General features: G+C 38.6%; 1 protein-coding gene across 2 annotated transcripts in view; it reads left to right on the forward strand.

The window, feature by feature from the left end:
- The window catches only part of TRMT9B (tRNA methyltransferase 9B (putative)), a 109,502-nt gene that overhangs the window by 62,335 nt on the left and 23,141 nt on the right, over positions 1–24,026 (forward strand). For both annotated transcript variants that reach the window (XM_064710448.1, XM_064710449.1), the window contains exon 3: positions 19,980–20,125. In XM_064710448.1, coding sequence (XP_064566518.1) covers positions 20,100–20,125 — 26 coding nt within the window. In that variant the 5' untranslated portion in view covers positions 19,980–20,099. The remainder of the gene's footprint in view (positions 1–19,979; positions 20,126–24,026) is intronic.

Raw genomic sequence — 24,026 nt, forward strand, 5'->3', positions numbered from 1 at the left:
GACTTTTTTTTTTTTTTTCCTGTAAGGAGAATATGTAATTACTTGAGGAGCACAACGTAAATATCTGGCACTACAGACAAGCTGGGATTTATGAGAAAGCTCAGCTTCCAGGAGATGTGGCAATATGTGATTTTGCAGCCCTGAATTCATCCCTCCACTCCCTCTTTTGCTCTCAATAATTTGTGACTGTGCCCTCTGTCATCATAACTGCTTTTCTGTGATAACTGTGGCTCGTTCAAGTTAGAGCAGTAGTAGCACACAGGAAGAAACTTCCAGATTTAGCCCTGTTCAGAGACCTCAAGCTAATATGATGAAGGCTGAATTTATGGCTAGGAACCTATTTTCTATTTTTAAAGGGCACTGTCTTGTGCAATGTAGCTCATCTGAGTACTTGATATATTCAACTTACTTAATGAGGAATGTTCTGTGAAGAATGATACCATATATCTTGTCCTTGTCCTGTTTAATGTGTCACCCAGAGGCATATTCAGAAGTCATGTAAATTTGATGAGGAGGAATTGGCTCCTTTTTTCTCCCCAGTGCTCCGGATAAAACAGCTGGAAGCATAGGGATGTTATTACTAATAAAGGAATTGAAGAAGAATATTTTCTTCATGATAAGCTAGCATAAAAGAAATGAAATATTATTTAGCTAGAGGTTTATGCAAAACTCATAACTGCAGTATCTGAATATCTGCTTAACAATGAAGGCTGTCTTGAAAATGGAAAGTGCTCTTATAATGATTTACAAGGTAGCAAATGATTTGTTTCTTGCTAAAATCAGTACCCAGAAATACAAGCTTGCACATAGCACATCAGGCTAGCTTGGATGTTGTATTCACAGGCTGAGTTCCTGTTGGGGCAATATTAACCCTGAGAGTAAATAACTGAAAGTGTTAACTCAGAGAACAAGTCATTAAAAATGCCATTGCATGAGGTATCCTCTTGTTTGTGTACTCCAAGGTAGTCTGCATGGAAGAGTTACCACAGAATGGTGAACTAGGCTATGAAAGTTGGCTTCCCAAGCAGGTTTACCTTTATGACACCCTAAAATGTTTTCTGCCTTTTCTCTCACAGTCTGAAATTCATCCAGCTTCCTCAGTTTTTCTTCTTTAAGGTCAAATCAAAAGAGGAGAGAATTAATTATACAAATAGCTATGAGCATTAGAAGTATGATATCCTCAGATATAATTCATAAGAATCTGACATGATGTTCAAAAATGTGTCAGTATGTCACTAAGGCTTACTCAATATTGTTTTACAAAAAAGGCATTTGTATTCTCACAAATAAGTATCATCCTTTCAAGTTCATGTTTCAGATACCACATTAATAAAATACATTATAAAAGAGATTAATTTTGTGCATATTAGGGACATTGTAACTTGCCTTCTTTTACATGAAGTCCTGTCAGTTGTGAAGCCTGAATAGCAGGAAAGTGAAATGAGTTCCGTCCAACTATCAAGCTCATTGAGCAATTAGATTAAAAAAAAAAGTATTCTTCCAGGTTCAGCTTTTGTTTTCTTGAGTAAAGAGAAGGAAAACAGAAAAAAATGTTGAGAGCACTGATTTGTATATAAAGTATATGAGTAAAAGTCCGTCTTTGCTGTGATTATGTAATGGGTTTACATGAGATATTGTCAAACATTCAGTGGAAATTTTTAAACTGGAACCCTGACATTAGTCGTATATTTTTTAAACTCTGAAATAGAGGGCCAGTAACTGCCAGGTGAATGCAGGATTTCAGCTTACACAGTATGGTCCAAGTGCAATGACAGCAAGACTTAATGCTAGAATCTCCTCAACATTTACTTTTCTCAGTTGGGTGTTGAATGGAGCAATTACTTTGTGAAACTCGCCTAGATGAGGAAAAAAATGCCACATGTCCTAACTTGATACTTCCCATGATTGGAATTTTCTTGTCAAGAATACTCCTTTAGCACCTCTTGTTCTGGCTTACAGAAGTAATTTGTTTCTCCTGTCTGAATTCTTAGAAAAAAATTGATGGTGTTCCCTTACTCTGGGACTGATATTGGATGCTATTGTATATAGTGCAGGTCTAATGAGTTGTTTTGAGGCAGTGTAACAAGAAGCAAGGTCATAAGGCTGCTGGATTTCATCATTGAATAGCACTGTCAATTTTTAAGGCACAAAATAACATTCCTGTTCAAGATTAAGAGGATCTTTACAGGAGAGAAATAAAGAGAAGAAAAATACTAAGCTTTTGGATGTCTATAACAAATGAACTGGAGTTCCTAGAGGCTGTTTTTTTTTATCAGCAGAATTCACACCAACTGCCAATATGTCTGAGGAATGATTTTCTATTATGCACACCAAATCTGTGAACCAGAGGTGTCCTTTAAATATTTATACAGAAATTGTATAAATATTACATTGTTTACAAGGCCATTTCCTCTAAATCTCTGTTCAGTCTTTAGGATTATGCCCTGCAAGACGTTTGGAAAATGCTAAGAGCAAGTAAAATTTCTTAGTGAGAGAAATTCTTTCTTGGGGGAAATCTGTCCTGCTTTAAGAGAAGACCTAATGCCCTCCTTTAGGTCAGTACAATATAGGAAAAAAAATGAAAGAAGTAGTTGTTTTGGAAATACAGGAGTAGTTAATTAAAGTTTCTCAAGATAAAGATAAGCAATGTATTTTCACAGAATTAAATTAGAGAGCTAATATTATTTGTCTTGGAAGACAAATGAACCACTGTGGATGAGGTAATTGAGAGGTGAGTTGGCAATAGTCATATGCCTGCTGAAAAGTAAATAAATAATGTATAAATATGCAATTTAAAAAATCCCTCCTGACTTGGGGCTATTGCTCTTGAAAAGCTAATAGAATAAGTGTCCTGGGAAGAGCAGCAGTAAAGAAAAGCCTGGTGAGCAGCCAGCTGATAAATACATGTAATGTTTGTGGTGTTTGTGATGAAAGACAAACTATCTTTTGAGCATTAATCCTAGAGCAGCTGTTACCTTGACAACTGCAGGTAAGGGATGGCTGTGGTGTTCATCTCTCCAGATTCCCTTTGAACTACTAATAAAATATTAGAATAGCTTGTCTTTTTAAAGGCTTCATGTGGCTTTCCAGAGATTTGCATTGATCTGTTCCTGAAGGGCAGTTTTGCATACAGAATTGAACACGACACATAGGAAAGGGGAACACGACACATAGGAAAGACAAGCAGTTATTTAAGAGGTCATCTAACTTAGTGGCTGCCTTAGAGGGAAGACTGTTATGGAGATGAAGCACATTCTGTGTCTGTGCCGTGTTTTGCAGGTCCTCAGGCTGTGTCGAAGTGCAGGCTCACCTTGTGTTGTGCCACTGGAACACAGGCACGGCTGCTGAGCTCCTGCCTGGCTGGGCTCAGAGGTGTCTCCCTGTGAGTGAGCACATTCTGTCCTGCCTGCTGCTCAGGTGTTCCACTGCATCCCCATACTGCGTGGTGGCAGTGCTCCCTGGCATGCTGGCTGGTTCCTGGGGGAGGAAGGCAGCCTCAGGTGGCAGCATAGCAGAAAATACCTCTTGCAGCATAGTCATGTGAGCAGTGCATCAAGAAGTAAGTTGTATTTTAAACTGTACTCAGCAGTGGCTTTCTCAGTAATTTTTTATGGACTATTCTAGGTCAGCATGGTGTGGTTGGTGAGCCTTCACAAGGGATAGGAAAAGGCCATTTTGGCATCTCACACTACCCTAACAGCTGACTGCTTCCTCCTGCTCATAGCCCTACAATTAGAATACAATGTGCATGTTTCTGACCCTGCCTCTGTGGATGTGCAGCCTCACTCAGATCTGAATAATGTCTTTGTGTAATATGGAGAGTGTCTTACTTGGAATTTGGGTGATCCTCATATGATGTACTACCCAAGTAGCAAGTAACGTCTGTACCTCAATTGTTCTTGACAACTCTTGTTAAAGGAAATATAATATTAAAGCTTCAAATTTTCTGTGTGCAAACTGATCCTTGAAAAGGATCCTTGAAGCTGTTGTTAGTGCTCAAAATTGGATTCCCAAGAAATTCATCAAGGTTAGAAAGACTACAATTTCCTGCTTACATTGCAAACTAGTATTTTTGGATATGCTAAAGTTTATAGTCACTATGTAGACACCCTAAAAAGAATTTTTCTTTCAAAGATCCTCAGGATGTGCATGTGTTTTGTCCGTTCATTTGTTTACTGAAAAGGAAAAGGAAGTTCAGCAATAGAGATTGGATTTTGATAGTGAACTTGTGAAAAATTATACAAAATATCCTTCTGTGCCTTTTAGTAGATTTTCTTCTGTGGAAAATACTTGTTAAGTAATGTACTTAGTTCTATCACACTCTGATATGTATTTTGATGTTTATCTTCTCTAGCACTGAGGCGTTGTGTGTTCAGCTGATGTACATCCAGTTACTTAGCAATAGAACTTAATGTCTTCTATATTAATAGGATTGTTGGAAAGTGTGAACGGTCCTTTGACAGAGCTATTAAGTCAGCCCTGGAAGCTACAGCTATTTTTATACATGAGAGATAAACAGAGAGGAGTTTAATATTGATACTGAAAATTTATTCTGATCTGTAGCACCTTGTGATCTATGGCATAGCCTTTGGGTACGAGCTCAACAAGCTGATCTCAGAAAACTGGGTAACTGCTTGCTCAGTTCAGGCTTTTGTCCATATATTACCTTCTTACAGTTTTGTGCATTTTGTGCATGTGTGTGAGTGTACCAATGTTTTAAGTTTTTGTTGCAGAAAAAAATTTTCAATTCGCCTCTTTCTGACAGCAGAAGAACAGCATATTCAAGATGCAGGACTGTGAGATTATTAAAAAGCCGCAAGTCTTATTCTTGGCAATAAAATTAAATTATAAGGAAATGCTACTGACATGTTCATCAGTTTGATTTGTACTCTAAGACTTTATAGAGCATCAGAAAGTCTTCAACAGCATTTGCCTATTTAATACTGCAGCTGTTTCTGGTTCAGAGAACACAACACCATTATTAAAAATGGCCAACTAAAAATCGAGGCACATTCCAAAACATTGTCAAGAGAATCAATGAGGGTGATTTCTACTTTCTGCCCTTCTCCTTGTCTCCTGGGATCATTTGCCTGCCATCACCATCAGTTTTGTCTGGCCTTCTAGGTCTCCTGCACATTGAATGTGCATTGTTACCGATGTATTGGAGGTTCTGGTCAGTAGGGTGATGACAACATCTATGGGTACTGAATAGAGAAAGCTTGGACATACACTGAATGGAGTTTGAAGGAAGTGGGATAACAGCAAGGCTCATCCTGCCTTGTAACAGGTGTTGGCAAGATTAGTGCAGTTAGGGGTATATACAATTAGACACATTATATCATTTGATTCAGAGCCAGAGGAAGAGATCTTCCTCTGTGTTAAGATACAGGAGAAACTGTGTAACATTTTTAGCAATTTCCTTTGCAAGGAGAAAAAAAAAAATTGAAGAAGTAGTTACAGTATATCCACTGGCCTTAGTTCAAGATGGAAATAAAGAAAATTAGTATCACCTCCTTTGCTGGGTCACTGCAGAACGCTTTTTGGCATTCTAACAAGAGCACTTTGGTTGCCAGGAGACAATAAGTTAATTTTGGAAGGTAATGCCCTCCAAGCAAGTAATGCCAACATTGTAGATCAGACTAAAATCTAATGCTCTGTAGCCAGAAGATTGCCTTTTAAAAGGATTTACCTGTCTACCTTACTGACAATAAACAAAATGCTGCTGCATTGTCTGTTGCTGGCAGAACAAAATCCTGAACAGTGAAATCTTAGGGTGCTGTTAGGTAATCAACATAAAAATAATGCTGCAGCAGGCTCATCTAGGTTAAGCCATCTGCTAACTATGCTGGTACATATGTCAAATGACAGACTGCCAAAACTCCTTTTCATGGTCTTAAAATACAAGGGAGACCAATGAAATGTTACAGGGACAAATTCAAAACAAGTCCACAATTAATGTGTGGCGTTAATTTCTCCATATGGGACATGGCAGCCAAAGGGTTTTGGGACACTAAACATTTACTGATGCTGTAAAAGTCTATACACAAAACCACACTGACACCTCAGAGTGGAAATAGCAGCAGAGCAACGTAAGAGGCACAAGAAGCTGAATGTCTCATGGTGGTGCCAACTATAGCAGTACAGAAGCATTTCTCTTCAGTCTAGCTGCAAAACTAAGTCTTCATCTATTCAAGCTCAAGGTTGTCAGAGTTATGGAGAACTCATGGAAAATGAATTTTTGAGACAGAAATAACTCATGAAGTGGTTTGAACTTTTCTGGGTGGAGATGGGATTCATAATTGTAGGGATTGGTCTGAACTGAAAATCTGATTTGGAAGAATGGGTAAATAGGCAAATGGATTGCAATGGTCAGCACACAGTGAGCTCTGACATTGAACAGTTTTGACATAGTTCAGGAGAGTTTTGCAATCAGTGACTCATGCAGTACCTGAGAAAGTTCAAGTAAGTTAAGTCAATAAAATCTGACTGCTAAAATGATTGTAAACTGACAGTGGAATTACAGTATTTGCAGAGAAAAAATAGTGAGGCGTCAGAGAAGAGCTGCAACAGTTATTTGAACATTACAGAAAATGTCTTATAATTGCATAATTAAAGATTATAAAATAACTGAGAGGTGACTTGATTATGGTACAAAAATTCCAGGAAAATATCATCAGGTAGTAATGCTCTCTTTCAGTCTAAAAAAATTGCACCACAAACCCCAGCATTTGGGAATAAAAACCAAACAAACCTGCAATCAGATGTAGAATCAGATCTTTATCAGTGTGGGTGATTAACTTGCAATGAAGGGGGTGCTTTATGAAGTATGATATTTTGTGTAACACACATAATTGGGCTTGGTAAAGAAGTAATAGGGCTTGTTAGAGATGTAGATAAAATGGCTTAGCCTGTGGTGTCTAGAGGGGTGTGATCCGATTACTTGTGGTCTCTGAACACTGCAACATAAAATATTTTAAAGGTGTTTGAGCTTCAGTTGAAAACTTATAATGGTCCACGCATCCAGAAAGATTGAAAGCTATCTGACAGAATGCTGAACTAAAGGCCACCAAATTGATAGTGAGATAATATCTTCTATTAAAAATAGGAAAGTACAGTTGTATCTATATTTAGTGTATAGTCTAAAATACCTATTTTAACTTCAAAGTCTTGAAGTGTGAATCTAGTAATTACATTTTCATTCTTAAGATTGTTGAAATTTTCTCATATAATGTGGCAACTTTCAACATTAATTACAATGTAGTTTTTTAATCTTCTGTTCTAAGGTACATCTTGTGTTTCAGACACATTTAAATAAATAAGAAAACATTAAATTTCTATTTGTAATAGACTTGAGAGTTTTCAACTTCTGCTTTTTGAACTAGTGTAATCATGGTGGCTATTCCTACATGAAAAATAATAAATTTATGGTTCTTGTTATTACAATGCCTTATTCCACATAAGGTTTTTAGCCTAGAAATTACCAGTTCCAGGCAAAGATTGCCACAGCAGCTAAATTGACAGCTTTGATAGAAGAGATGGAGTTTGATAGATAGCAGTGAGGTGGTGCAGTGGTGCTCCTTGCTCTGCTGGATGAAACAGGCCATAGGACTGTCCTGAATGACCTCCTGTATGAACTGGGGGGTGGGGTGGGTGTGAGATCCAGTTATGAAGGTGGAATACAGCCTACAGGAAAGGCAACGTGAGGACTCTCCAGCATTTCTTTTTGTGGTGTGTGCATAACTGGTTTTGGGTCCAGACAGATGAATTATTTTACCTCAGGCACCCAACCTGAGTGTTGCTGTGTCAGATGTTTCAGGGCCTGCTCACAAGCATTGCTTGGATGTTGTTTTGGTTATGAACATACGTGTTGTGTGACCACTTACACAAGAGTTGTAAACCCACAAGTTTTTTAGGATGAATAGAGTCTAATACCCTTTACATTTCCTATCAAACTAAGACCAGTTTCCTTAATTTCCCCACTGTGAAACCTAGGGACAAATCAGTATTGGATACACAAGCACCTATTGTCCTTGTTCTACCTGAAGATGAAGAGAGAAAACCTAGGAGAGCTGACAGAAATGGCTAAGCTTACATGAAACTCTCATATTAGAGCTGCAGTGAATGGTGGACTTCAGAGCAGCTTGCAAAGATTTTGTTTTGAAATTGAGCTTGTCCTTGTTTGGATGGAGGCTTTTAACTTGAGAAAGGGAAATCACATGGTAAGTGGTGCTACAAAATGTGCTTTTTCTGAAACAGTCCAATCCCAGGTTGCCAGTGCAGTCTCTTGGCTGGCTCAGCTATCAACTCTCACACTTGAATGAAAGCCCAGGCCCTGTAGTACTGTAACAAAATACTCATGATGTTCTGGTCTTAAATGGGTGTTAACTAAACCTCCTCCACTCCATTTTTCACCTCCTTCCTTTCCACATTGTGTCTTCATTATTTTTCCAAATGTTACAGTTCTTATGGGCCATATGGTTCATGTTTGTCGGTGTAATATCAAAGATGACTTTCCCTGAAGTTTTTAGTACATTTTAGAACATTTTCATAATGTTAAATAAACCTAATAGGGCATAATTCCATCTTCCTTTTCAAGGTATTTTCAAGCATCTAAATGCTGGATTTATTTGACCTTCCCTTCCCTATTGGGTGTTATATCCATAGTAATTATTAGCTCCTTCCCTCTCTTTTTCTCATTCACTTCTTAGAGACTACTGTAGAACAACAAAAAAAGTTTGAACATTCAGAACTGCTATTATGTATTTTAGTTTAATATTCAAAATGATAAATTCATATTTATAAGCAGATGAATGAGACCAAACTCACTGTGAGTCCAAGTGTTCTCTAGTTATTATTGGAGATTATGTTTCTGGTCTCTCATTATACTGGAGAGGAATTACGTGCCATGTCCTCTATGTCGGGCTAAAATCTGTTGCCTTTAAAATTGTAAGAAGTTTACATTTTACTTCAATAGAGGCAGGATATAATTCATTAATTACTGAAAATGAAATATTTAAAAGGAAGATTTTCCCTAGGAATGTAACACCAAAATACTGCCATGGAAATTAGATGGAAGAACAAGCCCAGAATATAAAAGAAGTTGTGGGTGCTGGTAGCTATAAGAGGAAAATTCTCTCCTCCACTCTAATATTGAATGATAATTTGCAAAAAAGAGAAGAAATTGGTCATTTCCTGTAAAGGTGTAAAATGCTAATGAAAATCAGAAAATCTATAGAAACGAATATTTGACAGAAGTTTATTTGTAATACCTGAGTAATGTACTGTGGAGTATGAGAGTAGTTTTGCAATGGGAATGGTAATTTTTGATAAGATGAAGTTGCCACTAGAACAGTAACAAATCCTTATAGAAAAGATAATTTCATTATGATCTGCTAAATTTCACTCCTTTGACTCATCTGGATTTAAATTTCCACTTGACATTATTTTATCCAAGTATTATCCAATATATTTAAATTAATAAAGAGCTACTTGGATCTTGGCCTTTCAGAAGAAAATAGCTACAATGCTTTTAAACAGTGAATCAAGGCTTCCTCAGCTAGAATAAAATAATATTAATTATCATTGCTTATTTTTTACATCTGCCTAGCATAAAAATTGCATATTAAACAAGAGGATGGTAGATAATATATAATGACCTGTTATTATATTAGGATGGCTATTGTTTTAGGTAGCAATAAAAGTAATGAATAATTTTGTTTTCATATTAATGTATTTAAAGAGATCTCTCCTGCTGATATTCAATCTTGTACTAATCATTGTGTATCCAAGTAAAAGAATGTGTTCTTTTCACAGTGCAAGTAGAGAATTTAAGAGACAAATCAGCTTCTTTTTGCCTTCCACAGAAGGCTGTTTATTTTGCCTCATGCAGGGCTGAACATGTGCACTGAAGAAGCAGTTTGCTTTTGCCAGACAATGCTAAGCTTCCAAGCTTAAGAGAAAATTTGCAGTTCTTATTTAAATTTGATACAATATCCAGTGTTGTTATTCAAGACACATTTAGAAATATTGCTGACCCCAGTGTAAGACTTGTACAACCTGAGAGTACTTTGATCCAAATGTAAGCTGATACAGAGAAGTTTTGTAAGCCTGACAAGTGTAGAGTGTAGGGAAATTCCTGATCCCCAAATTCCAGCCTGATCATGGAACCATTAGTTTAATGATAGCCAAGGAGCTCCAATAGCAATGAGCTATTATTTATTAGCCAAAGAGCTAATAAATCCCTTGATTTATATTAGAATTTTCTGCTAATGGTTGCAGCATTTGGAAATATTTTTCCATTAAATTTCTCTGATGTCTCCTTGGAAGTCTATTGAAAATGAACTCATTCTTTAAGCTTTAAGAAAAAAATTGTACTTTACTCTGGGTTCTACTTGATTTTTGTATTTAGGGATATCACCACAATTTTAATGTATAAAAAATAAAAACAGAGAAGCCATGAGGGTTTCAAAGAGTTATGATAACTATTGAAGATCCTTATTTACCTTAAAAAAAAGTGACTAAGTTTTGTAGGAGAACTGAAGACAATGTGCTGCCAGCTGCAGTATATCTAAACCAGTGAGCAGTGGATAGATCTTTAGAAAATTCTTTTTTTTTTTAATCATGGGACTCTGGGCAGCATGTCAGAAACAGCAGCAATTATTTGTCTACATCATAAAACGTATTTGTCAATTGTACATTGTATTATTAAGTATTATGACAAAGGCAAAATGCCTGTCCGCCACACAAACACACACACATATATCTGTCCCACTGCTCTCAGTGCAGTTTTCTCAGGTTTGCTGTGGGATGGGTAGGGCACAGGTGCTGTGTAAGCAGGATTAACTCACAGGAGTATCAGACTGTAGGCCTTATTTTTTCTCATTACTTGGGTGCCTAAGGGAGCCATGTTGGTATAACAAGAGCAAAGACTCTAAATAATTTTAATGTGCTTAAGTATCTCCATTCCAGAAGAATCTATTTGGTTTTATTATGGATAGAGTATGCAGTTTAGTTGATAATAGCAGCACTGAGCCTTGAAATTAAGCAACACCAGCTAAAGAAGAGCTGTGTGGCAAAATGTGTTTCATGTCTGTAATTACAGACTTCAAAAACCCTCTCTTCCCTTGAAATCTCTTATAGATTGCCATCTAAAGGGAAATTTCTAAAACTGAGTTGAATGCTGGATATTTTCAAAACTCATGTGGGAGCATCACAGTAATGTGAGAAACATTAACTCTAAGGTTGTTGTAGTTATAATTCTTTTGCAAGAATTGCCTTTTTCCTCAGCAAGATAGCAGTGATCATGATGTATCCTCCAGAAAGATATCCAAATGTTTCTCAGTGCGCATCACCTGCAGCTCAAGGTCTAATTACTCATTTTCACTATCTTCTTGTAATTGCATTTCTGTTTTGCAGAAGGCTGAAGATGAGTCATGGAGGAATTGTCTTCCACTCATGTTAGCATCCATTCACACAGCTGCTTAAAAGGATTTTATCATGCTTATTGACTAGGGTGCCTCAAAACCTTGGATTCTGCAAAATGTACCCATATGAAAATCTTCATGCACATAAGCAGCTTCACTTGAACAGTGGCTGTCATTCAGCAGTTACAGAGCTAGGTTCATGACTCTGAAACTTTTTAGTCCTATAAAGTTGACAGTTATTTCTCTGGTGTTGGTAGCTATGACTTCAGGGTGGTTGAAGAGGAGCAAAGCATAAATCTAGGCTTTCAAAGCTTAATTCTACAGCTCCTTAATTCTTTCAAATACAAAACTCAGCAAAATATTTCCTGATGTGTTTTGATGTTGGAATATCATATTTTCTTCTGGTGATTACATGTGGCCTTGTGCCCCTCTTGTAGGACTGCGGTACATTAATCAGGAGTGTAGTGTGACATCTTGGAGAAGCAGTAGGAAGGAATCTGCTGCCTCCTGCCCACTCCTTCAGTGAAGATGTTCTGAAGCCCAATACAACATTTAATTTCTATTTATGTATTCCCTCACTTTGACTGGGAAGTTGCTCTTAGATCTGTGGGAGGAAACAGGCATTTTGTGACGTACACATATTTGAGAAAAGCCATGAGACTCTATTATTTCTGTATAGTGAGCATAGACACAACCAGAAATGGGACTTAAATCCTGCAATGTAGCCTCAGGCCAGTTCTTTTCAGGGATGTATATGTCAGAAACATGTGACAATAGGTAGTTGAGATGACAACAGGGAGTTGAGATGAAATGCTGTGTTGCAGTTGTCTCTGTTATTCACTGCTAGCTTGGCTTGCAGTGTCTGTGCAGGCACTCTGGTTGAGATGGCAGTTGTGGGAGTACAGCTGTTCTCTCTGAGGGACAGCTCATCTGGAGCAGACAGATGCTCTGAGCTGGAGCAGAGCCTGGACAGTGAGCCCAGCTGGATGCTAGCTGGCTTCTTGCTGGTCAAACACCTTCTCAAAGTCAGGCATGCTGGGAGGTGCAGCACAGGGACACAGATGTCTGAATAAGCCCAGCCAGGCTTCAGCTTGGAGTATTAGCTGGAGTTCAGGGCCGGCCCTTGTAGACCTCCCAACAGAGCATTCACTAGTGACAAACCTGGAGCTCAGAGAGGGACAAGAACAAAGTTTCCTTGAGGGAAAGGAGACGATTTTTCGTTTTTTAGCTTAACAGTGATGTGTTAATGCTTGGAACAGGCTTGAGGCAACACTGTGGCCCCAGTCAATGTTCTGGGAAACAAAAACCTACGATCTCCAGGTGACTCTGTGACATATCTGAACTTGAGTGATACTCAGGCATATCTGTCTCTATGTCCTGAACTCCTGAAGCCACCCTGGCAGCCCCCTATGTGACTAAAAAGTAAAAGATTCTTAAGGAGACAAGAATTCTACAGCAAATGAGGGAGAGGTTTCTGGTTATATTGGTTGTGGATGAGGATGGAAGGTAGAGGTTTATTTGTGACTAAAATATTTTAGAATAAATATGTTTGTTCTTTTTAAGCACAGTATATTGTCTGAGAAAGCCAAGTTGGCTTCTGTGTAGAGGTTCTGTGGGAGCTCTTTTCCTTTACCCACTGATACTTACTGGCATTAGATAGCCTTCAGACACAATTGTCAGTGATTTGCCTGTGTATTCTGGAGAAAGTACCAGATGAACAGTGAGGCTCTGTGGTGTGTAGCTATGACATATTTGCCTTGCTGCTTGAGCACTGCCAAAGTTTTTTTCAGGACTTTCAATAAATCCCTAGGGTATGTTATAAAGAACTTCTGTATGAACCCATTAGTAATTCCCAGACAATGTCCAATGAGGGAGAACCCCAGGATTTTTTAATAAAAAATATGGCACAGAGGACTGGATGAAATATTGTAAAAAACATTTGGAATATTATCAAGAACTTTATGATACAGACCACTTGATGATACAGACTACTGACATCTTTCTTTTTTTCCTATGAAAAAACGTTTCCTATTTTCATGTAATAATTGAATATAATATGTAAATTTGGTCCTTTAGTGTGTGTTTAGAAGTGGCTGTGTAGTCTCCATCACTAGCAGGACTCCAGCAGGACCTTATCTCCCATAAACAAAAACATTTAGCTCATACCTGAGGTATGGTTTAGAAATTGAGGCATATTTCCCTGTAAAGTTCATTTTTTCCCATGAGTTAGCTACAGCTTCCTCATTATCTCCTGTTTCTATAACCTTTTTTACCTCTTTACTCTGTCTCCATTCCAGAGGGGTTTTTGAGTATAACCTGTTGAGACCCTTTCCTCAGATTCAGAAGCAGCTGCTCACAAATTAGTAATCGTCACAATTCTTACTGAGAAGTTTTTGGGCATCAGAAAAACGCTGTCCCACTCATTGTTGACATGCAAACCATAGCATATGGTTTGCAATTAAAAGCTTCCTCGCTGTGGAAAAGAAAAACTTCTCTCCTGTGGAAAATGCTGTGTGTGTAGCAGGTAGGCTAACAAGGAAAATTAGGCATATTAGGAATTTTGCCTGCTTTAGTTGAGACTGGGCAAAGAAAATTTTGGATTGAATAGCAGATGATGTGTAAGATATGATTTCTTCTGTTGTTTAAGGAAAAATAAATCCCAATAGCCCATCAGTTCCAGACTAGTCTCAGAAAAAGGACTTTCATGTGTTCTGCAGTGAATTACATTTTTATGTTCAAATCGATTGAACATTAAGAAGGAAAAAACCCATATGTCAGAAATGTCAGTTTCTATTTAAGAAAGCTTCATCACAGTTGTTACAATTCTATTACTCCCCTGCATGCCAAATCAATCATAAGAGCTTGAAAAAAACAATCAAACAGACATTCTTAAAATTGTTCTTGTTTGAATTAGCCTCCAAGATCTTTCAAATGGCAAAGCCCACATTAGGATTTTTCTAAATTTCTGTTCATGAGGCTCTCTTGTGTTAGATTTAAGTAGGCTACATACAATAGCTTTTTATTTTTGTAAAGTACTATGGAGCCAGTCAAAGCCAGACAATATAATTAGTATTTCTTATTCCCTGGACTGTCCCAGTAAGGCTGTTACTAACTTTGATAACATCTTGGAGAGTGACTCAGATACACTTTCAGATAATTCTCCATTGAAATTGGATGCATAATTTCTATTATAAAAAAGGCAGATAATTAATGGCTCTGATTTTATTTAAAGTATTTAAGCCTTGTTAACTCTTTCAGATAACATTACAGAAATAATAAAATGAAACTGAAGTGTAGAACTCTAATTGCTGGATATCAATTATAAAATGATTAATTTTTCACTAAGATGATAATGTGAGCTTGAAGAAGCAGCTTAAGTAGGAGGCAAGATAGGAAATTTGTCCAGTACTCTGGCAGAGAAGTGTGAAGACAGAAGGCAGTGTCCCTTACAAAGGGATTTTGTCTAGGAATGCAGATGGGTTTCTTCCTTGAGACAGATACAGTGCTCATCATTGAAAGCTCTACTCTTTCAGACATTTGTCTGTCTCATGGCACTAACAGTTTGGTATCTGCCAAAACTCATCATGTGATGAAATTTAACCACATGATAATGGCATTCATGGAAGATAGCACATTGCTCTTGTCCTCAGCTGGCTTCTGGAAAATGTGAATAATGGGGTTTGTGGTTTTAGGAAAAAAATTCTACCTTTTCCTAGGAATTAGATTTCCAAATCTGAAGTATTTGTCTCTTTATCTACCGAGAATTTTGTGGAAAAGCCTAATGCTATTATTTCAAAAATTTAGCCTCATATTCAGGGATTCAACAAAGTTGTCTTTCAGTGCTCTTGTCTGACACAGAACTCGTGCCTAGGTCTAGAGTCTCCCTGAGATTCAGTGCAAAGTTTCCTAGACTAGGATTTAAGTGAGTTAGCTCAAATACTGAATGTGGGCTAACTATGAGATGGGTCTCTTTGATAAGTAAATTAAGCCCTCTATATTGCAATTCTGCTCAAGATGGTGAACAGAAGGTTAGATACCTATGTCGGACCCATTAGGGACTTAAAAACATAGCAACAGGCAGACAAGGCTTAAACAAAAGACTTGGGTCCCAAGAGTAATGGCCATTTCTGAAAATACAACCTCACACGTTTGTGGTAAAAGGCGAGGTTGAAAAAAGCAGCCTGAGGCTGTAGAACAAGAGGTTGTCCCCACAAACCCACCAAAGGGAGAGGAAGATATTAACTTAACTATTGTCTCAGATCTTAAAAATAGAGATTTTTATTTGCAGCTACAACAGGTTGCATCTCTGTTCAAAAATTTTGCTGAAAGATGAGAAAACTCACAATCTTTTGTTTCTTTCTTTCTGTCACTGATGCTTCATGCTTAGTGAACGTAGCTCTCTACAGTGAAATTACTCAGATATCTGTAGATTGCTTTGTAAGGGGTCATCTTTCTGACTAAACTCCTTTGAACACTAATGACCAAAGAATGTTGTATTTCAACATGTTTCTGTTCTTCTTTTCTTTTCTAGAACCACAGAATCACTGAGGTTGGAAAAGACCTCCATGACTGGGTCCAGCCATAAACCCAGCACTACCCTCTTTACGGTTAAACCATATCCCCAGGTGTCACATCCACACATCTTGTGGCCATTTCCAGGGCTGGTGATTCCATCAGTTCCCTGGGCAGCCCGTTTGAATGCTTGACCAGTCTTTCAGAGATGAAATTTTTCCTAATATTCAATCTTAACCTCTGCTGGAGCAACTTGAGTCTTTGTCTTTTCAGTTGTTCCCAGGAACAAGAAACCAGCCCTGATCTTGCTACAACCTCTCAAGTGTTTGTAGAGAGCGATAAGGTGCTCCTTGAACCTCCTTTTCTCCAGCCTGCCCACCCACAGCCCCCTCAGCCACTCACCATAAGATTTATGCTCCAAAGCTTTCCCCAGCTCCATTGCACTTCTCTGGATTTGCTCCCGCCCCTCAATGTCCTTTTTGCAGTGAGGGGCCCAGAAATGAATGCAGGATTTGAGGTGTGGCCTCACCAGTGCTGAGCACAGGGGGCAATCCCTGCCCTGCTCCTGCTGGCCACACTGTTGCTGACACAGGCTGGGGTGCCATTGGCCTGCTTGGCCACCTGGGCACAGCTGGCTCATGTTCAGCCCCTGTCACCAGCACCCCCAGGTCCTTTTCTGCTGGGCAGCTTTCAGCCAGTCAAGATGATCTGCTTTATTGCCTTCCCTGGTACCAAGGTCAGGCTGATGGGCCTCTAGTTCCCTGGCTCCTCCTGAACCATCTTGTAGATGGGTGTCCCATTTGCTAAATTCCAGAAAATACGGCCTCTCAGTTGGCCAGGACTGCTGGTTAATTATGGAAGGTGGCCCGATGAATACTTCCACCAGCTCCCTCAGCACCTTTGGGTGGATCCCATCTGTCCCCATGAGCTTGTGTGGGTCTAAGTGGTGTAGCAGGTTGTTGACCCATGATCCGTTTGGATTATGGATTATGGGGATTTCATTGTGCTTCCTCTCCCTGTTTCTAGCTCTGGGGGCTGGGTACCCCAAGGGCACCTGGTTCTACTAAAGCAAAGAGGACATTATGCACATCAGCCATTTTCCCGTCCATTGTCACTATGTTTCCCTCTGCATCCAGTAAAGGCTGAAGAGTCTCCTTAGCCCTCCTTGTGTTTTTGATCCATAGAAACATTTTTGGTTGTGTTTTTTTGGAAGCAGAACAAGTTCTAGCTGAGCTTTGTCCCTTCTATTTTTTCCCCTTCATAGCATCACAACATCCTTGAAATCCTTCCAAGCTGCATGCCCCTTCTTCCAAAAGTGATACAAATGAATATTCCAACAAAAGAATAGACCAAATTCGCCGCTTCAACTATAATGCAAAGTCACTTCTTTAGGTCAGGCAGAAGTATCCTTCTTATAGCCAAGGAAAACAACTTCCTCTGCCTAGCCTTTATGGATGTTTTCTTTTTTGAGATTGTCCTTTCTGATGAGTGTATATGTACCACTTCCCCTTCCTTTGCTGGTTAGCCTATGGAAATGTTTCTTGTAGAGCAGAGCCAGCTCTCCAGGATCTATGAAGAGGTATATTTTAAAAAGGCATATGTTAGCTGATCAAAGTTCTGAAAGGATTTTTGTTGATCTGAGGGACGAATTGGTTGGAGATGGCCAAGAATGCCTTCATGTGTTACTGTAAATGATTTATGAACCCCGGGTTTTCATAGCATGTTAAAAATTCATATGAACATTAGATTTAAAATTTAATTATCTGAACTAGCTGAAGCACTTCTTCAGGCTTGTAATTGGGCAGATATATAGCATTATACACAGCAGGGGAGACTTGACACTTGTGTCCAGATCATCAGATGAATTATGTAGCCTACTGTCATTGATGAAGTCTAAATTTGGTACTTGAATAACTTAGTATCTCCCTTTAATCATACAAATACAGAATATGTCAATAATATATGTTTACTCTTAGGCCGATTTTGCTAAATTTCTTTAGACATTTTTGGATTAGTAGACAGTAATAACTTATTTAACTAGGAAGCACTACTAAATGTGAGTAGTGATGGTAAAATCTGACCCTGCATCTGTTCTTTGCAGGAAAAAATAGAAAACAGTTACCTTGCACTTAATTTTCTTCTTTATTCAAATCACATTTGAATAATTTAGAGCCATGAAAATTCTGAGTAGTAAAAGTAATAATAATAAACCTGTGGGGCTTGAGGTATAACACAGAAATAGGTTTCCTTTTTCCTGTGTACAGTCATTTCAGAAATGCTTGCTGCCTGAACTGGGACCAGCCAGCCAGTCCTTTTTGAGAAAGGCCTGTGCAGAACAGAATGTAAAGTTTGTGTCAACCTTGAGAGATCCTTTGATCTTAACAGCTGTGTGTCCTGAATGCACACCAGCATGAGCTCTGAAAGGTTTGTTTATATGATCTTCCTCCATCAGAGCATGAAATCTTCCTCCATCACCCTTCTCAAGACTCCTGAATAAGGTCATCAATACTCATGGAAAGGTTTCAGAGTCTTGAGGATATGTTTAAAAGGTGTGACACAACCTAGCTTTCTGCCATAATGCAGAATTCAGCTCCTGCATCCTGGGGTAGTGAGCCTTTTGGGCTGAGGTGTTCACCAAACTGATCTCCAGGCTCAGATCAGAGGTTGAAATGTGGGAGCTGAGCTAAAGAGACAAGGCACAATCATGGGATTACTGACTGATCTGGACCTCTTATACTACTCATATGCTTGAAGAGTGATTCAGATGCTTAGATGATGAGCATGGGTTGAGAGTGTGTGTAGAACAGAAAAACACAGTTAAATGAGCAAGTGAAACACATGTACGAAGCAAAAACATTTCATTTATAAAAATACCAAACAGAAACTAGGGAAAATATCATGTCTCTAGGAGAAGAGCACTGAAAATTTCTGATAAATGTTTGTTTCTATTATTAAAATATGATCTACAAATAGATATAATATAAACCAAACTGTGGAGTAATACAAGTAAGACAAGAACTACTAATGCTGCAAAATAGTATTCAACTCCAACAAATTATATGTTTCCAAAAATATTTTATGTTCATGTCTATTAAGTACCAAAGAAAGCCAGTCACATTTCTAGTTGGTCTGATTGTAAGTATTTATCAAAGCAGCACAAGAATCTCAAGGGGCACTTCACATTAGTAGCAAGTGCAAATTTGGGAACAGAGTGTGGTCTTGTGATTCTTACTCTGAATCAATCAACCAAAAAACACTTTTTTTTAAAAGACTCATAAATCCTAACATCCCTATATTTTGCCATCTGATCTACTTTCTGAACTCCAGTCTAAATGCATCTCATATTAAACTAAGGAATATCTAGATATTCACTCAAATGAAGACAGTAAGGTTCAGTGCAGTGGTCTAAGTCTAGATTTCAGTGCCATTTGTGATGACTCAAGGAATCCTGCCGGGCTTCCACACTTCTGCAGAAAAGCACAGGTTTTGTACAGTTCCTGCATAGTATTTTTTGGTCTTGTGGGGATATTTCAGATGCACGGTCCCCTCTCTGTGGCCATCTAAACTGAGATATCTTCATCTGTGAGGAAGTACTTGTAACTTGGGTTATATAACTAAACACACTTCCAAACAGGTGACTCAGCAGCATCCATTTGTCTGATTTAGTGAGAATTGTCTATGTTGTCTAAGTGCAGATATGTGGTTAGCAAGCTCTAAAATCTTTGCTCTGGATGCAGAACTAGAACACAGCTATGTGACAAGTGTGATTTGCAGTGGCTAAACTGCTAGAAGCCAAACAGCTTGCTGTGTAACCATATCCAGAGAAGGTAAAGAAGTTCCCTCTCTGTCCCTCTGAATGCAATAACATTCAGCATCCTGGCCCTTAACAGACATTTCCCTTCAGGCTGTCGTTGCAATTCCTGTCAAAATACAGAGGTGCCAAACTAAAGTCAACTCATGCTCAAGAACATTTTGCACAGCTTTTCTTTTTGAAGATTTTGGTAGTACTGCATTTCAACCACATCTTTTTACTCCTTATGCCAGGTGCTGTTTCTGCCACTGGTCATTCTCTTGAGGCCTAAATGCTTCAAGTAAGATCAATAGAGGAACGTGTTCATTTCTCCCTGCTGGTGACAACAGTATGCTTCCAAAGGAGAAATCTGAATGTTCTTGGAAAGTAAGCTCTATGGGTAAGTCTAAAATAGCTAACCATTTCAAAATCTGCTGAAGTTCTGTTGTGTGTTTTGGGCGTTCTTACTGGTATTAGGATCCTTCAGAGGCACATAGCTGAAGAAAAGTGAACCTACAACTTTAGTGAACTAAAGAAGGTATATTTTCAAGATGAGAAGTGAAATTCAGAAAGACAGTTTATTATAAAAAGTGAAAAAAAAGCTTTGTCAACAATTAAGTAAAAGCCTCTGTTAAAGACCTAGGCAGGCCTTAATTACAGGCAGCTCCCTTCAAAATGGAAAAAGTTCCATAATAAAGAACCAGGATAGCAACTCAGTACTTAGTGCCCCTGTGAGTGCAGTGAATTCCCTGCTCAGCATGGGTCTTCTTGGGAAGTGAAGCTGAGGGAGCTAATGCCTGGGATGAGAAATTTCCAAGTGAGGTTGTGTTCTTTTGTGCCTGGAACTGCAATGGACTGCACCAGCAGTTCAGCAGCCTTGTCAGGATTTTCCTCAAGATTTTTCTCCTTTCTGGAGAAGGAAAAGGAAAGGTATTAAAAAGTTTTAGATATGAAAAGAGAGTAAGATTCCCAAGACCTAACAATTGACTTAATTCCTATTCAGAGCATAGCGTAGGGGTGCTTTCACAACCTGCAATTGTTGCACACCCGCAATTCTGTGGCCTGGGGAGGGAGCACAGGGATTTAGGAGAGTAGATTGTGGGTAGTACATGAAATACAGCCCCACAAAGCCAAATTGTGAAGACTTGCTGATCTTTTAATCAGATATCTATCACAGCACTGGCTGGAGACCCTCTTATATGAACTTATTATCTGAAGTTAGAGATAAAGGCCTTTGAGAAAGATCTTTGAGGTGTAGTCTCCAGAATGCCACATCATTGTTCTTCAGCACCCACTTCCACTTCCACTTGCTTTCTGAATGTGAGTTTCCTCTTGCTCATAGGAGGGTACAGAAAGATTCTGGAATGAAGTGGTTAAGGTAGAAGTTTCTGGTGAGATTATGATAAACATGGATAGAGATTTGCTCTAGAGATCTCATCCCCCTGTGTGGACACCCATAACTATAATAGGAGTTCTTCCCAGATCTTAATAAGCTCCTACTTATTATTGAATTAATTGTTATGGGGTTAAGAAAAAGGCACATTTTTTGCTAAGTCTGTTCTTCTGGACTGAGAGGACTCTGCAACTCTTCATCACATGTTCTTTGCTTGGTTTTATTTTTAGTAATGTTCTCTTCATTTTTTGGTTTTTGGGTTTTTTTTCAAAATATCTTTTCATAAAACTAAATTAAACTAAAAGAGAAGAGAGAGAAAATCAGTTTGCAATGAGGCATAAGACACTTCACTTTGTTACTGTAGCGTAAAAATGGGCAAAGGCAAAGGTCCTGGAATATAATAGATCTATGAGCCATCTCTAAGTGCTTCCAAAAGAATTCCTTTCCATCAATCTATTTTTAAATACAAAAGAATAGAAAAAACATTTTCAGCATTTCACTGGATTGAGTATGCAAGAGGAGTACCATGGGAATAAGTTTAGAAACACTGAGAACTCAAATTCAGACTCTTTGATGTTAACAGCTTTTCTTGCCAAGACAGAATATTTTTCTCTACTTAAGATAGAAATTCTCAGTGTTACACATATGCAGCTAAAGTGAGAATTTTCCTAGTTCTGATGCAGGTTAGACAAGAAGGTCTTACTGGAGCACATCACCTGTGTTTTCTGCTTCTTAGTGATCAGAAGAATTAAATTAGGCTAATCTCCCTGCCACCTCCTCTTCCCCCCATGAAATGGGCTGGTGGACAAGAAACCAGAGCTCTGTGCTCTGGGTGAAGATGAGCACTTTGGGCTATTTGGTCCTGAGAATTATAGGATTGGGTCTGGAAGGGAAGAATAGCAGCCTCAGGCACTATGGAGAAAAGTCAGAGGACTCTACAGTCCCAGAAAAACAATTTCTGCTTGGAGCTTAGGGTGCCAGAGAGCTGACATATTCCCAGTAGCTCAGGTACCTCGTTCAGCAAAAGAACCTAAAGTCCTATTCTAAGCTCATCTTCCAGCTGAAGAAAGGAAAAGATAAGAAAGATGCACATGGTCTTGCTGTGATGGATCTTGGTCTGCTGTCACTATGAGGAGACTGTGAACATGGAATCCTTCCATACTGCCCATGTGGCACTGCCTATTCATGGTGTGTGACCCATTCCATGGGGGGACTGATGGGATGCTCACTTACTGTATTTCTTTCTGTCTGGTACAATAGAGAGTGGCTTTAGCAGCATTTGAAACCATTTTTGATCGTTCTGTTTTTACAGTGTTTGTGTTTCTTGTTCAATACACCAAAATCACATGAGAACTGAATCACATTCACCCATTTCCAAACTGTGTGTGACAATCTGCACAGTATGAGAAATTAATAGCAGTTGTATCTTTCAAGCTCAGTAACTCAGGCATCAGAAGAGCCAACTTTTTTTAAATTCTAACTAGATTTTTAATGCACCTGGTAAATGTCTGCCTTTTCATAAACACAATTTCCCTTCTGCTGAAATAAGCACAAAAAATACTAATGCAGGTCAAGTAGTTTATTGTTGGTATGAGCAACACCATAAATAACCCATAATGAATGTAAAATGAATAATGAGTAGCTGTCATTTTATGATTTAAGATTCTTTAAACAAAAGACAAGGCAGTAAGAAAATCAAAGAAAAAGGTTCCTGAAAAGACAAAGGAAAGCAATGTTACAGCTGAGCTCCTTTTTTCACTTTTGCTGTGACACTGGTGGGAGAGCAACTGTGGAGGTCAGTGGAGCCCCAGATGAAGGCTTGGAAAAGCTCTAAAATGTGTTGAGAACAAAGATGCCCTGAATCTCTGCAAGAACACTTTTGAGCTTAAAGAGCTGAATCTGAAGGAAGAGTACTGCCTCCAGTTTCCCACATCTCCTGGGACAGCTGGTCAAAAGCCTGGTAAGACCCTGTTGAGAGAGTGCACTGAGTCACATTTGGCACCACAGACAAATCCTTTCTCTGAGCAATGTCCACCACACTGTTCTAGTCTGTTTTAAGCTGTTTGTAAATTGAATAACTAAAGCAGTCTGGGACAGGGTGAGTGTCTAGAAAGCTAAGGTGAACTCTGGCTTATTCATGGACTTCATTTGTGTTTTTGGACAAGTAATTTGATCTTCTGTGACACACTGATTGTTATTAACTTAATAGAGGAAACAAAGTCTATGATTTCTGAAGAGAAGTAGAAGCATTAGGAGCCTGTAGCTTCCTTGACCCAGGAATGGACAGAGATCTCTCTTGTGCAAGTACACTATTCACTTTGTGTTTTCCTTCTTTTACCTTTACTTATTCTAAAGCTGAATTTCAGGTCATACTGGAGACAGTCAGTGAATCAAATTTTTATTATATGCTTCAATTGAGATCAAAATGTCAAAACACTATAGAAAAGTAATCTTTATTTTTAGCCACAGAGAGGAAATGCATATACTTGAAAAGTCTGTCCTTGTGAAATTTCTGCAGCACTTTTGCAGAGGCAAGAAATACAAGTACTAAGTGCTTTGTCCTGAAAAGACACTTCCATTGAATAATAATTAGTCCTTGTAAGGTAAATAAACCCAACCCTCCTCCTCTGCATGCCAAATAAGGTCCTCATGACTTCAGGTTGCAGGGATGCAGCCCAGGGTCCAACAATATGCCACCTTAACCTCTACAGTTTGTGCCTGTCAGCAATCCTGAAACACTTTTGTTCCTCTATCTCCAGCTTACCTAAGTGCAAAATTATGTCATATTGTCCTGTTTTGCATTGTCATTTTATTAGCAAATACTTTGTCCTTTTGCTACCACAAAAACCCCAGTGACTTCCTGCTGCTGAAAACTGACATTACAAAACAAGAAAGAGGAAGATTTATA

Source organism: Zonotrichia leucophrys, chromosome 4, assembly GCF_028769735.1.
Source record: "Zonotrichia leucophrys gambelii isolate GWCS_2022_RI chromosome 4, RI_Zleu_2.0, whole genome shotgun sequence".
NCBI lineage: Eukaryota > Metazoa > Chordata > Aves > Passeriformes > Passerellidae > Zonotrichia > Zonotrichia leucophrys.